This window comes from Lagenorhynchus albirostris, chromosome 8 (assembly GCF_949774975.1).
Source record: "Lagenorhynchus albirostris chromosome 8, mLagAlb1.1, whole genome shotgun sequence".
Classification (NCBI taxonomy): Eukaryota; Metazoa; Chordata; class Mammalia; order Artiodactyla; family Delphinidae; genus Lagenorhynchus; species Lagenorhynchus albirostris.
In genome coordinates this window covers 76,203,676-76,222,132 of record NC_083102.1, presented here as the reverse complement: position 1 = coordinate 76,222,132, position 18,457 = coordinate 76,203,676, and the positions used below count along the sequence as shown (strand labels likewise).

Here is an 18,457-nt window from a genome sequence, read left to right as displayed (position 1 = left end):
TGAATAGTAGGATCTTATTAATCAATACTATTTTCTTTTATTTAAAGACACCTACAATTGTCATCATGTTTACTTTTTCCACACAGATTAAATAATTCAGTTTAGGGATAGGAAAAAAAAAAATCCCAGTCAATTTGCCAAGAATAAAACCAGGGTCTCTAGGCCTATATGATGTCTAACATATTAATTTCTGTCCTAAATCCCCGTAAGCCAGCAAAACCAACAAAGTAATCAATATTTTAACTATTAAATGTGACAGGTGACTACCAGAGCAGACTGCTGTGAAATACCTTCAATTGTGATATTTTTTACCAACACTGGCTTGACGGCCTTGGAACCCATAAGGATGCCTGTAGTTCTCCAGTACAGTATGTTTGTGCCTGATTTCAACATTACCTATAAAGAGAACACAAGATACTCAGGTCAGATAAACCATGCTACCTACAACCATATCTAGAAGCTAATCTCTTATACACTTTTCAATGCATTATAATGAAATGGAACCCACAAATTTAAATCTACTGTTAACTGAGACCTAAGCTCTGCTTCAATTCTAAAAAAAAATAGTTTGCCAACCCCCAAAATATAGTAATGATAAAAGGAAAAAAAATTCTTCAAGCATGATAAAAGATAAAATGATCTTCAAATCATTTGCATGAAGTCTTGGTTTATATTTCAAAGGGACTCATTTTAGACAGTGAAAGGCACTTGGCCCAATTACATATTGATTGGCTGCCACTAGTCATAAGTAGATCTTTGGCTCTGAAAACAAAAAAGGTAACAGAATGAGTTTGCTTCATTTTAAAATTACTTAACAAAAAACATTGCAACAGCAACAAGAGAAAAATAGGACTATTCTTATAGAATAACCCGATTTAACTCTATGACTCCAGAACTTAAATGATACCACGTCTAATATTTGTTTCCTTTGCCACCAGAACATTTTTATATTTATAAATCAAAATACTTTTCTGATCAATTTCATGCTGATTCAGTCAAGTAAACTAATGTTAAGGGTGCCTTGCTTTCTCATTTGCCACCCTACTCTTCTATGCAGTCTCTGGCTGGCCAAATTCAAGCAGTAGAAAATTAAAACGTATCTGACTACTTCACCCTGCCAGAGATTCAGAGAAGTAGTGTGTTAAGTACTTTCCTTTTGTGTTAAGTCTTTGTAAGTGAGGAAAGCATATTTCTTGGCAAGGGTTACTTGTACCTTCAAAGCCCAGCGGACTGAATGCTTAGGTGGATGGATCTTAAGTGGTACTAATATCACTTCCAGGCATACAGATCGAAAAAGTACTCTGAAAGGGTGCATGATATTAATCACTCAACGATGAGGTACCTGGACTTCCCTGTTGGCGCACTGGTTAAGAATCCGCCTGCCAATGCAGGGGACACAGGTTCAATCCATGGGCCGGGAAGATCCCACATGCCACGGAGCAACTAAGCCCGTGCGCCACAATTACTGGGCCTGTGCTCTACAGCCCACGAACCACAACTACTGAGCCCGCATGCTGCAACTACTGAAGCATGCGCAACTAGAACCCGTGCTCCACAACAAGAAAAGCCACCGCAGTGAGAAGCCCTCCCACCACAGGGAAGAGTAGCCCCCTGCTCGCCACAACTAGAGAAAGCCGGCATGCAGCAAAAAACACCCAATGCAGAAAAAAAAATTTTTTTTTCAAAAAAAAAAAAGGATGAGGTACCTGCTACAACACAAAGGCAAGGATGGGCGGTCACTTATTGAGACAGTGTCCAATCTACACTGCAGGCACCACACTAGGCCCTCCCCATGTATCATCTCATTTAACTCTGCAAGATTGGTCCCATTTCTCTTATGAAGTATCAAAGAGACAAAGCCAATTGCCTAAAGAAACACAACTACGGTAAACCAAAGTTAGATTTTAAATCCATGTCTCACTCCAAAGGCCTCAAATAATAATAGATTCAGAGACTGTGTTACCTGATAATTGCCTTCAAGCACTTAGAGTTGTCCTTAAAGAAATAAGTAGTTAGTCTACCAGACACAACCAGAAAGGGTAGAACTTTGAACAATGGGTGATGAATAGACAGACAGAAAGCAGGTTTCAGCTCCAGACATAGATGAATTTTGTAATATGCAGAGCTGTCCAACAATGGGGTCAGCACATTCCCCAATAAGACAAGCTTGAAAATCATTTGTTGGGGAGACTGCAGAGAAAGTTGGATGAAAGAAACTCAAGGATCCTTCCAATGCCAAGAGTCACTGATTCTCTTTCATGTGATTGCCACACCTGTAAACTTACATACTCAGAGGTTCTGTATATTAGTTTTGAGTAGACTTCCTTCCTATTAATGCCCCTTTTAAAAGGAGGAGAGTTGGAGTGTGATGGGAAAGAGCAGGAAGAGGGAGCGAAGGAGAAAGAGAAAGGCAGGAAAGGGCTTCCCTGGTGGCACAGTGGTTGAGAGTCTGCCTGCCGATGCAGGAGACATGGGTTCGTGCCCCGGTCCGGGAAGATCCCACATGCCGCGGAGCGGCTGGGCCCGTGAGCCATGGCCGCTGAGCCTGCGTGTCTGGAGCCTGTGCTCCGCAATGGGAGAGGCCACAACAGTGAGAGGCCCGCGTACCAGAAAAAAAAAAAAAAAAAGGTTGGGGAAAGGCAGGAAGGAGAAGGATGGGGTTGGTGGGAAGCGGAGGACAGAGAGAAACTTACAGAATGAGAGCCCCACACTCCACTGTCGGTGAGTTTTACCCACTTGTCAGCAGTGGTGTCCATCTCCTGGCACTGATCATTTTGAATCTGTGGAATAAACACAAGGGCCCCAGTAAAGCTTCTTGAATGATGGCTTTAATTAAATTTGTTACTCAGCACAGGACAGGCTGCAAGAGCGTCTTTCAAAGTCTACAAAACAATGGCCATGAGTAATTCTCAACAAGTAAACGTGCCAAGACCTCTGGAGCCTAAGTGACAACTGCATATGAGTTAGTAGTTCTAAGTAAACCATCCTCATTACTGTAACAAAAAGACTAGGCCACTAAGAAGGCGGGGGCGGCGGGGGCTGCTAAGCAGGAGCGGCAGAGGCAGAGGAAGAGAGAGTTAGCACTGAAAATCCACATAAAGGGGAAAAAGTCATCACAAAAATGTAAAAGCCTGCATTCACCAGGCAGGCCCGAAAGTATAAAAATCAAGCTTATTTTTATAAGATTTGGGGCCGTTAAATTTTTAAATTAATACATAAATGAAATCTGCTTTGTCTTCCTTTCCCCGGGACTTAACCCAAATGTGTATAGGTAAGTGGCTACAGCCAAAGTCAAAGCCCCCAGCTGGTATCTGGGGACAGATGTTAATGATATTCTATGCCAGTGCAAATGAATACAGCTAATATCTTTAGCACCAAACACTTCGTGCTTTTCAGACAATTCTTCCCAAATACCTAGGAGTTGGGACATACTCTTCCAGGCCTATGAAGAATACCTAGACATCAAAAATTTGGCCATCTTGGGCTTCCCTGGTGGCGCAGTGGTTGAGAGTCCGCCTGCCGATGCAGGGGACACGGGTTCGTGCCCCGGTCCAGGAAGATCCCACATGCCGCGGAGCGGCTGGGCCCGTGAGCCATGGCCGCTGGGCCTGTGCGTCCGGAGCCTGTGCTCCGCAACGGGAGAGCCCACAACAGTGAGAGGCCCGCGTACCGCAAAAAAAAAAAAAAAAAAAATTTCCATACAAGTTATTTCCTAAAGACTTACTAACTAGAAAACAGATCCTTGCAACAGCCAAATGCCAGACAATACTGACTGCTCCTGAGGACATCTGCTTTAACTGAGTTCAAATGTCATGTTTATGTTATAAGCATAATGACAATCCTAATGCAAGTGGGAAGCCATTTTTAAACAGATAGGAACCCTGAATATACCTTTGGTGGTCAATGTTTAGATAAACTGAAAGGTTTTTTTCAGCTGATATCAGACATCATGGATTATCGTGACATTCTCTTGGCATTCTACAGATCTGAGTTCTCCTGGTATTCTAAAAGTAACCAGTAAAGGTATAACCTTGGTCTAATCATTTATTCTCTCCAGATTTCAGTTTCATCATTTAAAAAAAAAAAAAGTGTGTGTGGAGGGGAGAGCTGAATGAAACTCCCAGACTCCTAAAATTAAATACTTTACTGCTTTCAATTATGAATTGTTCACAGGTGCATCTGCATCTTTCAGTCTTCAGACAATTTCTTTCCACTAACCATTTTGCAGGATGGCCATAAGGTGTTGACCCTGAGTCAATAAACTGCAACCTATAAAGCTGAAACATCAGTAAAAGAAGGAACGTGAACTCACCATCCCTTTTCAGTCTCTATCCAGAAGAACAAAGGTATCATTGAGAGAAAGTTGTGAAATTTCATGCCTTAAGAGTACCTTTACTGACAACTCTCAAAGGACTTAATGGACAACACAAAACTCAATGCTTATTCTAACAATTATACAATTATCTTGCTTCTTAACTTTATTTTAGTAATATTGCAAAAATGTCCAATGGAATAGAGAATCATTCAGTCTGAGAAGTATCTTACAAACAAAATGCAACTTAAAAACTCAATCTGTTTGAATATTGCTTAACATCGTAAACTCATCAAAGGACCTTAGAGCTGGGAGGCTTCTTAAAAGGTCTTGTCTACGATCCACTTTACAAAAAGGAATGCTGAGGACTAGAAAGTTAACTTAATTGTCCAATAACATACAACTAGCAATTGCAGAGTTGGGACCTGAGCCAGAATCTCTTGACTTTGAGCCTAAGGCTCATACCTTCATGGAAACTATCTCTTCCTAGCAAACTTCTGATTTAGAAACTTCCATTAACAAGAGCAATATAAATTTGTTTTAGCATGATCAGTACATTTATTCCTGAAATCTGGACCACAGAAACACTTACAAGATATTTTCCCAGTTGCCTGCACAACACACACTTTTTTTTGGTTTAAGAAGTCAGTCTGAGAAGTTTTTCTCAAGTATCTGAGTCACTGCCACAACCCATATTTGCAAGATTAGATACAGTTTATATAAATAGTTAAATAATTTTCATGGTAACAGCCCATTCTGTTAGACTATTGTTTTTTCCTATATTCTGTAATGTTATTCAATCTCTTGTCAGAGACATCAACTATCTCATCCATTGATTCCATTGGATTGTACAAAACCGGCAGAATCAGAAAGACACAGACACTCCTAACTGCCCGTGAATACACTTAAATAACTCAAATATTTGAAATTGCAAAGAGAAAAAAAGCCTTTTAAAAAAAAACACTAAAATTGGTAAAAACATATTTTTAAACAAAGTAGCATCTGTAGCTATAAAAAAAATTTTAATGAATCTTGGGGAAAATATCTGTCACACAAAGTCTCCACCAAGCGGTCGCCTAATAATCACATCCAAAGGGAAAAACAAGCCCAATGTTACTCTACAAGGTGAGAGCTCAAAGTTAAAAGAAACAATGTTAACCGGAAAATATTATAGACAAAAAATAACACTTCTTTTCATACTGAAAGCTTCACTTAACACAAAAACCAAGGAGGCATACAATGGAATGGGAACAAATGATTAAGAGAAATTTTATATGAATGTCCTTTAAAAAGTGAATTCTAGAATATAAAAGCCCTTACAAAGAACTCAAAGAAGATGTTGTTGTCCACATACTGGTACTCAAAGAAAACATAGCCCGACTTCTTGAGGTGCACAGCGTAGATCAAGGATACCGTGCAGTCATCACGATTAGACTCTATGTAATTTCCACGAGGGACCCAGGAAGAGCTGTGGAAACAAAACCATTTCATGTCAGCATTCAGAAACCTCTTTTTTCACAAGTTCTGTAACTGAGATTTAAAAGCGGTTCCATTGACAAAGCACAGCAGAGGGGTCTGAAGCTCATGTGGAAGTCACAGGCCAATACCATGGCTGGAAAAAGGTTCGTTTCTTGTGGCACATGACTTCCTAAATGGTGGTATGGTTAAACAATCAAGTTGCTACATAACTGCTATTTTTCACCAAAAATTTGATTGCTAAACAGATGATCACTAATTCCAGTTGGCTTAGATGGAGTTATTCTCTCAAACAATATCTAAAGTTATATTTACAAACATATACTTGGCAGGGGAATGCAGGGGTTCCTTGACTGTGAGAGAAGATATTGTCCTAGAAAAAGCCAATTTAAAGTGAACCTAAATAAAATATAGATCACAGTGTCATAATACATAGTAGAGCGAAAAGTCTGATTGGAAATTTTATCTAAAAAATAAAATGAAATATTAAGAAAACACACTAGTGAACAAAAGCTGGGTTGTCAATCTAACCATAAGCTAATTCTTAATCAATAATGAGTCACGTGCCAACTTTTGGCCAAAAAAAATTTCCAACCAAACCGTATGACAGCACAACTTATTATCCTTCTCTTCAAATTTAACTTTCTATCTGGATGATAAGTGGGATTTTGGCAAATTATTTTCTTTTTACTAACAGAAAAAAAAAATTTGAATGAAAGACTGAGACTTCCACATCCCATCATGACTCACTAATTGGTATTGGATTTGCCCTTTTCTTTAACAATCTAGTAAACTAAACAAAACACGTGAGCCATGTTCAGGCATTGACAATAGGCAGTGAAGGACTGAGATTCCTGACAGCAGGAAAACACATGAGACAAAGCCCAAACTGACCCTGACCTCATTCTTCAGGACACTTTCCAGACCATGGCACTGGGAGATAGCACCCAAGCAGAGCACAGGGATCTCACTGAGCCAGGCAGCAGGGATGAATGTTTGGGGCAGCTGAAACAACTGGAATTTTCAGGCCTGAGATGCAGAGAAAACAGGGACTCCAGAAGTCCATATGCAGTTTCTCTGAAGGTGAGGGCTTGGATCTGGAGTGGGCAGGCCTACCAGCGAACAGCCATTGCAAAGCTAAGACATAATCAGAGAGGTCACTTCTATGGGAGTCGCTAGAGCTCCAGGTCAGCCAGAAAGGAGGAAACTTAATAACCCCATTGGACATGCATCTGAGATTCCAGAATTGCCACACTTCAGGAATAAGGGCCATACCCTAGAGTAGGTATCAGCAAACTTGTTCATAAAGGGCCGGAGAGTCAATAATTTTGGCTTTATGAATCATCTGGTCTCTCCTGCAATGTTTAACTAGGCCATTGGAGTTCAAAAGCAGCCATAGACAATATATAAATAAATGAGTGCAGCTGTGTTCCAATATAACTTTACTTACAGAAACCGAGGGAGGGCCCACAGGCCACAGTGTGCCCAACTCTTGCCCTAGAGTAAAGACCATGACCTAGAACTAAGTGTGAAACCAATATCGAAACACCGTAAAAAAAAATTTTAAAACCAGACCTGACGAGATCAAGGCATTCTTCTCATAAATAAACTGCCTTCCAGAACAAAATCCAACACCTTTTAAATGAAAGAAAAAAAGAATCCACATTCCCTACATCTTAACATTCATGATGCCCCAGATACAATAAAAAATTTACTAGGAATGCAAAGAAGTGGGAAAGTATGACCCTTAATTGAGAAAAAATATAATCAGAAGAAACAGGGGCTTCCCTCATGGTACAGTGGTTAAGAATCCGCCTGTCAATGCAGGGGACACGGGTTCGAGCCCTGGTCTGGGAAGATCCCACATGCCGCAGAGCAACGAAGCCTGTGTGCCACAACTACTGAGCCTGCACTCTAGAGCCTCTGAGCCACAACTACTGAGCCCACGTGCCACAACTACTGAAGCCTGCGAGCCCAGAGCCTGTGCTCCGCAACAAGAGAAGCCACGGCAATGAGAAGCCTGTGCACCAGAATGAAGAGTAGCCCCCGCTCGTCGCAACTAGAGAAAGCCCATGCGCAGCAACAAAGACCCAATGCAGCCAAAAATAAAAATAAATAAATAAATTTACTTTAAAAAATAAAACAAAAGAAACAGACAAGTATTTAAGACAGCTCTTCAAAATATAATCAACAACATCAAATAAAAGATAAATACAGTGAGTGAAGGAATGAGGAATCTCAACTATTTTAAGGGAAATAAGAACCATTCGTAAAACTAAATGTAAATTCTAGAACTGAAAATTACAATACATGAAATTGAAAATTCAACAGATGACCTTAAGATCAAGTTTGAGACTGCAAAAGAAACAGTCAATGACACAGCAATAGAAACTATGTAATCTGAAGTCTAAGAGAAAAAAATTGGGAAAAAAATAGAGGCCCAGTGACTTTTGGACAACACCAAGTGGCCTAACATACACGTAATTGGAATCATAGAAGGAAAAGAAGGAGAGAAAGGGGCAGAAAAACGTTACTGGTGAAATAGTGGTTAACATAATTCTCAAATTTGGTGACAATATCAACCTACAAATTCAAGAAGCTCAGTGAACTTCAAGCAGAGTAAATACAAAGAAAACCACACCATCACAGTCAAACTGTTGAACAGCAAAGATATAGAGAACATTTTATAAGTAGTCAGGGAACTAAAAACCATTACATAGAAGGGAACTAACCATACAAAATACAGCTAATTTTTTTTTATCACAAACAAGGGAGAGATTCAGAGGTAATGGAACATCTTTAAAGCATGGAAAGGGAAAAGTAAAAGCCCAGGGTCATACGTCCAACAAAATATTCTTCAAAACTGATGCTAAAATAAAGATATTTTTAGGTTAAACAAAAAAAAGCTGAGAGAATTTGTGAGCAGCAGACCTGCATTACAAGAAATGATAAAGAAAATTTTACAGGATGAAAAAAATAATACTGGATATACATGCCAAGTTATATACAGGAGGAAAGAGCACCAATAATAGTAAATATGTAGATAAGCATATTTTTATCTCAAGTTTTTTAAAAAACAATTGATTTTTTAAAATTAATTAATTTATTTTTGGCTGTGTTGGGTCTTCGTTGCTGTGTTAGGGCTTTCTCTAGTTGTGGCAAGCAGGGGCTATTCTTCACCTCGCACAGAAATGAAGACCCAACACAGCCAAAAATAAATTAATTAATTAATTTTTTTAAAAAAGAATACAATATTGGGTGGACGGAAAAAAGGAAGAAAGGAAAAAAGGAGGGAGGGAGGAAGGGAGATAAGCGAAAAAGTAACAGGCTGAAATTTACACTGAGACAGTTATACTCAATACACTGAAAAATTTCTGCTTATCATTCAATCTCTTTAATGAATAAACAATTCCAAATTTATTGGAATTAGAAAAAGAAGCCACACAATATCTCCTGCCCACCAAGACACAGATCTGAGATCTCATAACATCCTACTACTACCTTCCCCTAAGGAACTCTTTTATTTAAAAAAATTGAATTAAATTATACACACACACGTTTCCCCCGTTACACAAAAGTGCAGTGTTCCTATGAAACCTTTCGTAAGCTGAAATGGTGCAAAGCAAAGAAGCAATTACCTTACGACACATCTTACTAATGGATTTACAAAATAAATCAAGATAAAGCATAGATCCCAGACACAGTTCAAAGTTACGGTGGCTTGATGCTGAGATGCTGCGTGTAGCTCCAGGAGAGAGCTTGGTGGTGCCACTCTCGCTGCCCATGGTGCACACTGCCGCTATGACAGCCTCCCTTGCTGCCAAACCAACGCTGAACAGTATTTTTGCTTTTTGCCCTTTTTTTTTTTTTTTGTAAAAGCGAAAATCCTCTTCAGATTTCTTTTGGTTAGCAAAAACAGGTACTAATACAGGTTTTTCATAAAAGCGAAATGATATAAAGCAATCTTGGGAAAAGCAGGGGATGCTTGTGTGTGTGTGTGTGTGTGTGTGTGTGTGTGTGTGTGTGTATGTACATACATAAATATACATCTTGAACTGCATGGGTCCAATTATACGCAGATTATTTTCACTAAAGACACATTACAGTACTACTTGATCCATGGTTGGCTGAATCCGCCAGATGCCGAAGGGTGGATACAAAAAGCCAACTGTTAAGTTATAAGTGGATTTTCAACTCAAAGGAGGATCGGCACCCATAACTCCCACATCGTTCATGGGTCAACAGTGTACGCACGTGTGTACATATACACATACGTACGTGTGTATATACGCACATATACATTTTATACACAGTTACAATTATTAGATATAACAATTCTCTTAATGCTATCTAACGTCACAACCCTATGTGATGAAATGACTGTTATCAGAAGAGTAAAAATATCAACTGGCAGACAGAGAGACAGCTATATAAAGCAAGGGGGAATGGAGGGAAGGTAGGAACGAGGGAGGAGAAAACACATCTGTTATCACAGCTAAATAATTCCCCAGCATCTTTAGCTCAGAGTAAAAATACTGAGTCGTGAGAAACCATCCTTGTCAGAAGGTAGCCCGAGGCCTAAAGTTAAATTCTCCTAAACATGGCCACCTGAAAGGGGAATGTTACATAGTCAATACAAGAAAACAGGAAGGGTAACAGCCCAAAGATAAACATTTTGTGTTTTTTCAAAACAGTTTATCATTCCTCCAATGTTGTCACAGGCAAACCTAATAATCTCCTATTAAAAAGGTGGAAATTAAGTAAAGGTGCTTTCCACTTTAGGTTTTTAACCCACTCTGTAACCGGAGACACTCAAGTGTCAAAATGAAGGTTATACATTTTTCCTCTCAGGGGAAAAGAAAAAACATTGAAGTTATTCATTAAAATTACAGAAGGGTTTGTAGAAACACCACTGACTTTAATATAGTTATAAATGTATTATTAGAAAATTAACTTGTTTTCTTAATACCTTTATTGAATTTTTTGCATACAGCATCTATTACGTCCTAAGAGCAACTATTTTAACCTCATGAAAGTTCAGCTACATTATTCATAAGGACTGTTAAAAAAAACTGTGACTATTTGCAATTAGTTTATCTATAATCCCAATCACTACCAAGATTATCCTCAACATCTTTCTGGAAAAGAGCAACCACGCCCTTCTCAAGGCTCCTTTGGATTCTTACTTGTTACAGCCATCTGGCCTGCTGTCAGAAGGGCCGACCACAGTGTCCATGAATGTTGCAACGTTGGAAAATCCTGCCGGCAATTCATCCCATTCATCAAATTTGATGCCACTGCCCAAGGAGTAGGTGCCTTCACCACACTTACTGCATACCTGATTCTTCATTTCTAGATACTCCCCAGAAGCACAGGAGAAAGCTGGAAGGCAGAAGAATGTATAATCCATTAGTCATCACACCCCCCATCAATCTCCTCCCCTTCACACTGTCACCAGCATTATTTTTATAAAGCTCTGATCAGGTCACACCCTAATTAAAGCTTTCCAAAGTCTCCCTTATCACTACATGCACTTCACAGTCTGACCCCGACCTATTTTACCAGGCTCATCCCTTGACCCATTCTCTTCCAACCATAACGAAATTCTTATCACCCCCAGAATATTTCATCCTCTTTCTCGCCGCTGTGGTCTTTCTTCGGAGATGCTGACCAACGCACCTGCTCACCTGGAAAACTCCCGTTCCTAAGTCAAAAAACGACCCTCTTCAGAACAGAAGGTGGGGCCTTACCCCACCAGGCAGTCAACTGTGCCTCTCTCTGTGCTCCTACAATACTCTTCTCATAATACCCCCCTTAAAGATAGACAGACGGATGGATGGATGGATAGATACCACTTATCAATTGATGTGAGACTTCAAGCTTCCAGAAAGCAGGGATCATTGTTATTTTTGAATTCCTAATTGTACCGGGCAAATGCTGAGTGCAAATAAAAGGCTGAACCAGTTTGTGATATAAACTTAACGGGGCTAATGAGAGGGTAGTGCTTCACATGCAATAGCTAAACAAATATCTCCACCATGAGTCCATGCTTTCACTATTCACGACTCCCACTGAGTCATTTCCACAACCTCCTTCTTTTTACTGATGATGTCAAGTTCTGTGCTAGTGCTCAGAGCTAGAGCCAGAAAACAGCAGCCACAGGCAATGCGCAGGACAGCTGACACAGTTACAGAAAAGATGGCAATTCTGCCGCTAAGGTTTTATTCATTCAGCAAACGCAAATCTATGTCCCCCAAGAGTGTGGCTCTGTGCTCACAGCAGTATTAGTCACTCAAACGTAGCAAAGAGCTTTCTAATCCTTTAATCAGGATATTAAAGAAATAAGAACAAAATAAGACCTCTAAATTATCCAACGAAGAAAAACAAATCTCCCAGCAGAGAGCGACGCAGCGAAACTTCACATTTAGGTAAACTCCCTTTTAGAATACATTTGGAAATGTAACCAGAAATAAAACAAGCTAATTTTTAAAAAACGAATTAAAGAAATAGAGCTAAAACCCACACTCATCTACTTACTTATCCACGGAATAAATGTTTTTCTTCAGAAAAGCTTAAGATGCTGTACAATGCAAATCAACATCCCTAAATTCGCAGAACATCAGAAAATAAGGAAAGGTTAGGCAAAAAGTATTGCATGCTGGCTATAAGGTCAAAACTATCTTGGGGTCAAGTTGTACCACTCCCTAAATCTGTGACCTTGAGTGAGATACGTCACCTCTCCGGGCCTCAGTTTCTATCTCAGAAAAAATAAGATAATAATCACAGTGCTGCCTGATAGAGCTATAACGAGAAACTAAAAAACAGTATAAAGTGGTTAGCACAGTGCCCTGCCTTTAATAAATGCTCACTACAACGTACTAAGAAAGAAACAGTTATAGAAAAAAATTTATTTTACTTTTTATGGTTTATAGGTCTTCTAGAAAACTGATAAACAATACCATAAAACAAGAGCCCACATTACACTAAATCAAGGGTCAGCAAACTAGAGCTCACAGGCCAAATCCGGCCTGCTACCTGTTTTTGTAAATAAAGTTTTATTGAAACACAGTCATAACCGTTCATATACATATTGTCTATAGCTACTTTCACACCACAGTGGCAGAGGTGAATAGCTGTGAGAGACTGCACTGCCTGCCAAACCGAAAATATTTACTTTCTGATAAAACAAAGTTATCTTTGAAGACAGTTTAGTCTAGTGTCCAAAACTGAACTTTTAACTTAAATAGGAAGAAGTAACTTTTTATGATAAGTTGTTAAAAGGGACCCTAGACTCTAAAAAGGAGATGATTGTGTTTGTGTTATTTCAGAGAGTGCCCATTGACCTTTAAAGTCATTAAGAATATCGCCAACTCTTTCGGAGGTATTTCTCTAAGGTCAGAAGGAAAACTGAGAGAGAACGTTAACAGTAAATGTATTGAGTACAACACAGCCAATTCTTTTTACTCACAGTAGTTATACAAAGTTATCGTGAAAACTAAACTGGCAAATAATGAACCATTGCTCCTGGGGAAAATACAGGCTTAGGCTCCTGTGATGCTCTAGTCACAATATCTTCATCAGCAAGTCACAGTATCATCTTCATCAATATCTGGTTTTACGCGTTTTTCAGCCGGAAAACATCTTATTTAAAATATATTGTTGATTCATCAACATTAAACTTATGGCCAACGGCACTAATACTTATACTTGAACTAAGCTTATTCAACACGTGAATTTTCTCCAAAAGGCAAGGGGCAGCCTTCTTGCACTTAGGATCGCTAGCCAGCACTTCAGCACTATTTTAAACAGTAAGATCACCAATAAAAAGCCTAAGAATGCAAAAAACATGGCATTAAATAGACTGTGCAAATGACACTGTTGGCAGTATGCGAGATGAAATAAGGAGGCAGCCTGTCACCGTCTTCAACCTCAGCTGGGACCACATGGTCGGGTGACTCATTTTTACTGCTCTGTACATGTCTGCAAACGGCAGTGAAAGTATTACATGGACTGATTTGAGAGTTACAAATAAATTTTTTAAGGTAGGTAAATTTGCAAATACGGAATCCATGAATAATCAGGATTGATGTGTTTTAATAGATCTGTGAAGGAGGAAGATACTATGTCCATTCGCCAGAAGCAGAAATTGACACACAGTACATTTAAATAATCCTATCAGAAAATTATCCAATTAACAAGTGGCAAAGATGATATTCAAATTTAGCTCTCTGATTCCAAAACTCATATGCCAAGAAAATTCAATTCAAGCAATTATTGTAATCAATGCAAAAAGGGCAAGTAATGTCAAATTAATTCATTATTATATTTCACATGTTTCTTCATTTGCTGTCTTGAAATGTGCATTATAAAGCAATAACAATTCCCTACCCCCAGGTATCTTATGAAATTTTTAATATATTACAGCTGAAACACACACATTTATGAAATATTTTAGCAAGTTACTAACTTCCATATGCCTCAATGTCCACACCTATAAAAGGAAAATAACAGTAATATCTATCTCCAAAAGTTTTGGGAGTAAATGAGATATTCCATATAAAACATTTAGCAGTGTGCCTGACATAAAGCATAATAATTGTTAGCTGCAATTATTAATAATATAATTCAGGAGTCTGGGACAATCAGAATTCTGCCACTGGATTGATGATTTTACATCTCTTTAGGATAATTACATGGTCAAAGTTAGGTGAATAGCTATAGGGCCTTTAGTAATACAGAGGAGCTAAAGAGTCTACAGCTTTTTGTATTTTAATTATTGCTTCCTCCTCAATCTTTTTTTCCACCCTGGAAGCCAGCTCTAGAGCCACATGTCAAAGGAAAGGAAGAGCCACACGTTCTTATTAAACACAATTTACTCCATGAGATGATGTCAACACGGCCCTACCGACCTCTTCAGGCAGGCATCAACGAGGACCAGCTTTTCCTTTTCTTATACCTTCTGTCCTACCCACATCCACTTTCTACTTGGACTCTGCTTTCTTGGCCTTTGGTTTTTAGTTGAATTAGAAGGGGTTTTATAATATTAAGGACTATACTCTTCATTTGAATTCTCTTACAGTACAACATAAGACTTTTTTAAATTAAAATATAGTTGATTTACAACGTTTCGTTAGTGTCTGGTGTACAGCAAAGTGACTCAGTTATACGTATATACACATATTCTTTTTTTTCTTTTTTTTTTTTTTTTCTTTTTTGCGGTACATGGGCCTCTCACTGATGTGGCCTCCCCCGCTGCAGAGCACAGGCTCCGGACGCGCAGGCCCGGCGGCCACGGCCCACGGGCCCAGCAGCTCCGCGGCATGTGGGATCCTCCCAGACCGGGGCACGAACCCGCGTCCCCCGCATCGGCAGGCGGACCCTCAACCGCTGCGCCACCAGGGAAGCCCCACATATTCTTTTTCATATTCTTTTCCATTATGGTTTATTATAGGACACTGAATATAGTTCCCTGTGCTATACAGTAGGACCTTGCTGGTAATCTATTTCATATATAGTAGTTTGTATCTGCTAATCCCAAACTCCTAATTTATTCCTCCCTCACCCCCTTTTGCCTTTGGTAACCATAAATTTGTTTTCTATGTCTGTGAGTCTGTTTCTGTTTTATAATTAAGTTCATTTGTGTCATATTTTAGATTCCATATGTAAGTGATATGATATGTATAGGATCTGTCTTTCTCTCTGACTTATTTCACTTAGTATGATAATCTCTAGGTCCATCCATGCAGCTGCAAATGGCATTGTTTCCTTCTTTTTTATGGCTGAGTAATATTCCACTGTATACTTGGACCACATCTTCTTTCTCCATTCATCTGTCCATGTACATTTAGGTGGCTCCCATGTCTTGGCTACTGTAAGTAGTGCTGCAGTGAACATTGGGGTGCATGTATCTTTTTGAATTATAGTTTTCTCCAGATATATGCCCAGAACTGGGACTGCTGGATCATATGGCAACTCTATTTTCAGTTTTTTAAGGAACCTCCATACTGTTCTCCATATTGGCTGTACCAATTTACATTGCCACCAACAGTGTAGGAGGCTTCTCTTTTCCCCACACCCTCTCTGGCATTTGTTATCTGTAGACTTTTTAATGATGGCCATTCTGACTGGTGGGAGGTGATACCTCATTGCAGTTCTGATTTGCATTTCTCTAACAATTAGCCATGTTGAACATCTTTTCATGTGCCTAGTGGCCACCTGTATGTCTTCTTTGGAGAAATGTCTATTTAGATCTTCCACCCATTTTTTGATTGGGTTATTTGTTTTTTTGTTATTGAGATGTATGAACTATTTGCATATTTTGGAAATTAAACTCTTGTCAGTCACATCATCTGCAAATATTTTCTCCCAGTCCATAGGCTGTCTTTTCCTTTTGTTTATAGTTTCCTTTGCTGTGCAAAAGCTTATACGTTTGATTAGGTCCCATTTGTTTATTTTTACTTTTATTTCTATTGCTTTGGGAGACTGACCTAAGAAAACAATGCTACAATTTATGTCAGAGAATGTTTTGCCTATGTTCTCTTCTAGGAGAACTATATATGCTCTACTATACATAATATATATACTACAGAGTATATATACTATATACTACTATAAAGATAGAAATATGCAGGTGTGGGAAAAAACATTTATATCCATCTGTCCCCAATCAGCAAATGGCTGGGCAACTTATTTAACCCTCCTTGCCTCCATGCATTCACATTCCAAGGATGACACGGCTTTCCCCTCCTGCCTCACAGGACTGCTTGTGGTCCTATGAGAGACTGAAAACCACTCTGAGAATAAAATATGACATGAAAATTTAAAGCTTTGCTGTCATCATGCAACCACCCCGTACAATGTACCAAACAATAATCTATGAATTGAATCATTTATATGCTGATTATCATCTATGATTTATGCCTAACAATAAAGAACATCTATTTTTAATCTTTTCATCACAAGGACCACTTAGTTTTGCTTTTCTTCCTTCAGATACCTCACGCAATGGAAGATGATGGTTATCAATTACCTTTATTCATAATTCATCCATTTTTGCTACTTTAATTCAAAGTTACTACTAAAATTACTTTTCTAAACAGTAAACAGCAATAAGAAGCAGTAATAAAATTTTCAGTTTACTTGTTCCATGAGATGTTGATGGTACAGGGAGCCTATGCACTCTCATTACAGGTAAGTATATGGGAATCACACTATATTATGTCACTCAACAGATATTTCTTATCTAGTAGTTAGTAGGCAAACACCAGGCACCAAGGGTATTTTGGTGAATAAGATGGAAATAGTCCCTACTCTCATGGAGCATCTAGTCTAGTCTAGTCTAGACTTATCTTCCTCAAAATAGACTGAATTTACATTTCACTAAGATAAATTCACTGTAAAACTATCGTTATCTGTTAACCCAAGTTAATAGCTAAATAAAAAATAGTTACATATATTTATGGGGAAATGATTAATTAAATCAATTCCAGAATTAAGATGAGCCAATACGTCTATTTTCTTCAATTGTCTCATTTCACTTACATAAGATAAATAAAACAAGGTTAAAGCTGCAGGCATTGTCATTACTGACTATACAAGAAGAACACTCTTCCAACTATTACTAATATTAAGGAAAGTACAAACGGAAAATAATGCACAGATTGTGGGTCTCGAAAATGATAAATTTTACCTTCATCAATCATTTAGCCAATCAATTATCATTATCAGATTATTAAAGCTTCAACTGCCCGCCAGGTTTATAATTCTTCCCACAGGAAACAAAAAGGAAGTAAGAAATGGCATCTAAAAAGAAGGTGAACATCAGCTTCAATCTAGCGACTCTCAGCTGCTCTTCCCCCCTCAGTACCAGTGACAAGGAGAATGCTCAGACATTTTCTTTTCTAAGTTCTTATTTGCGAAATTCTTAAAGAAGAAAAATAATTTCTCTCATTTTACAAAAATGAAAGTGAGACAGGAAGACTCCAAAACAGTACATTAAAAGAGGCTATTTCTTGGGCTTCCCTGGTGGCGCAGTGGTTGAGAGTCCACCTGCCGATGCAGGGGACACGGATTCGTGCCCCGGTCCGGGAAGATCCCACATGCCACGGAGCAGCTGGGCCCGTGGGCCATGGCCGCTGAGCCTGCGCATCCGAAGCCTGTGCTCCACAACGGGAGAGGCCACAGCAGTGAGAGGCCCGTATACCACACACACACACACACAAAAAGGCCATTTCTTATGATCCAGCAATCCCACTCCTGGAAATATACCCAGACAAAACTATTCAAAAAGATACATACACCCTTATGTTCATTGCAGCACTGTTCACAATAGGCAAAACATGGAAACAACCTAAATGTCCATCGACAGATGAATGGATAAAGAAGATGTGGTACATATATAAAATGGAATACTACTCAGCCATATAAAAGAACAAAATAATGCCATTTGCAGCAACATGGATGCAACTAGAGATGATCATACTAAGTGAAGTAAGTCAGAGAGAGAAAGCCAAATACCATGTGATATCATTTATATGTGGAATCTAAAATAAGGCACAAATGAACCAATCTACAAAATGGAAACAGACTCATGGAGAACAGACTTGTGGTTGCCAAGGTGGGTGGGGGGAAGGGAGAGCGATGGACTGGGAGTTTGGGGTTGGTAGATGC

At 38.9% G+C, this 18,457-nt stretch overlaps 1 protein-coding gene across 1 annotated transcript in view; it reads right to left on the bottom strand.

Moving 5' to 3' along the window:
* ELAPOR2 (endosome-lysosome associated apoptosis and autophagy regulator family member 2) overlaps positions 1–18,457 on the bottom strand; it is a 289,621-nt gene that overhangs the window by 61,967 nt on the left and 209,197 nt on the right. Inside the window, exons 3-6 of the mRNA XM_060157190.1 lie at positions 10,975–11,170; positions 5,633–5,780; positions 2,694–2,780; positions 291–396 (exon numbers count right to left, since the gene is read on the bottom strand). Of these exons, the coding sequence (XP_060013173.1) occupies positions 291–396; positions 2,694–2,780; positions 5,633–5,780; positions 10,975–11,170 (537 nt within the window). The remainder of the gene's footprint in view (positions 1–290; positions 397–2,693; positions 2,781–5,632; positions 5,781–10,974; positions 11,171–18,457) is intronic.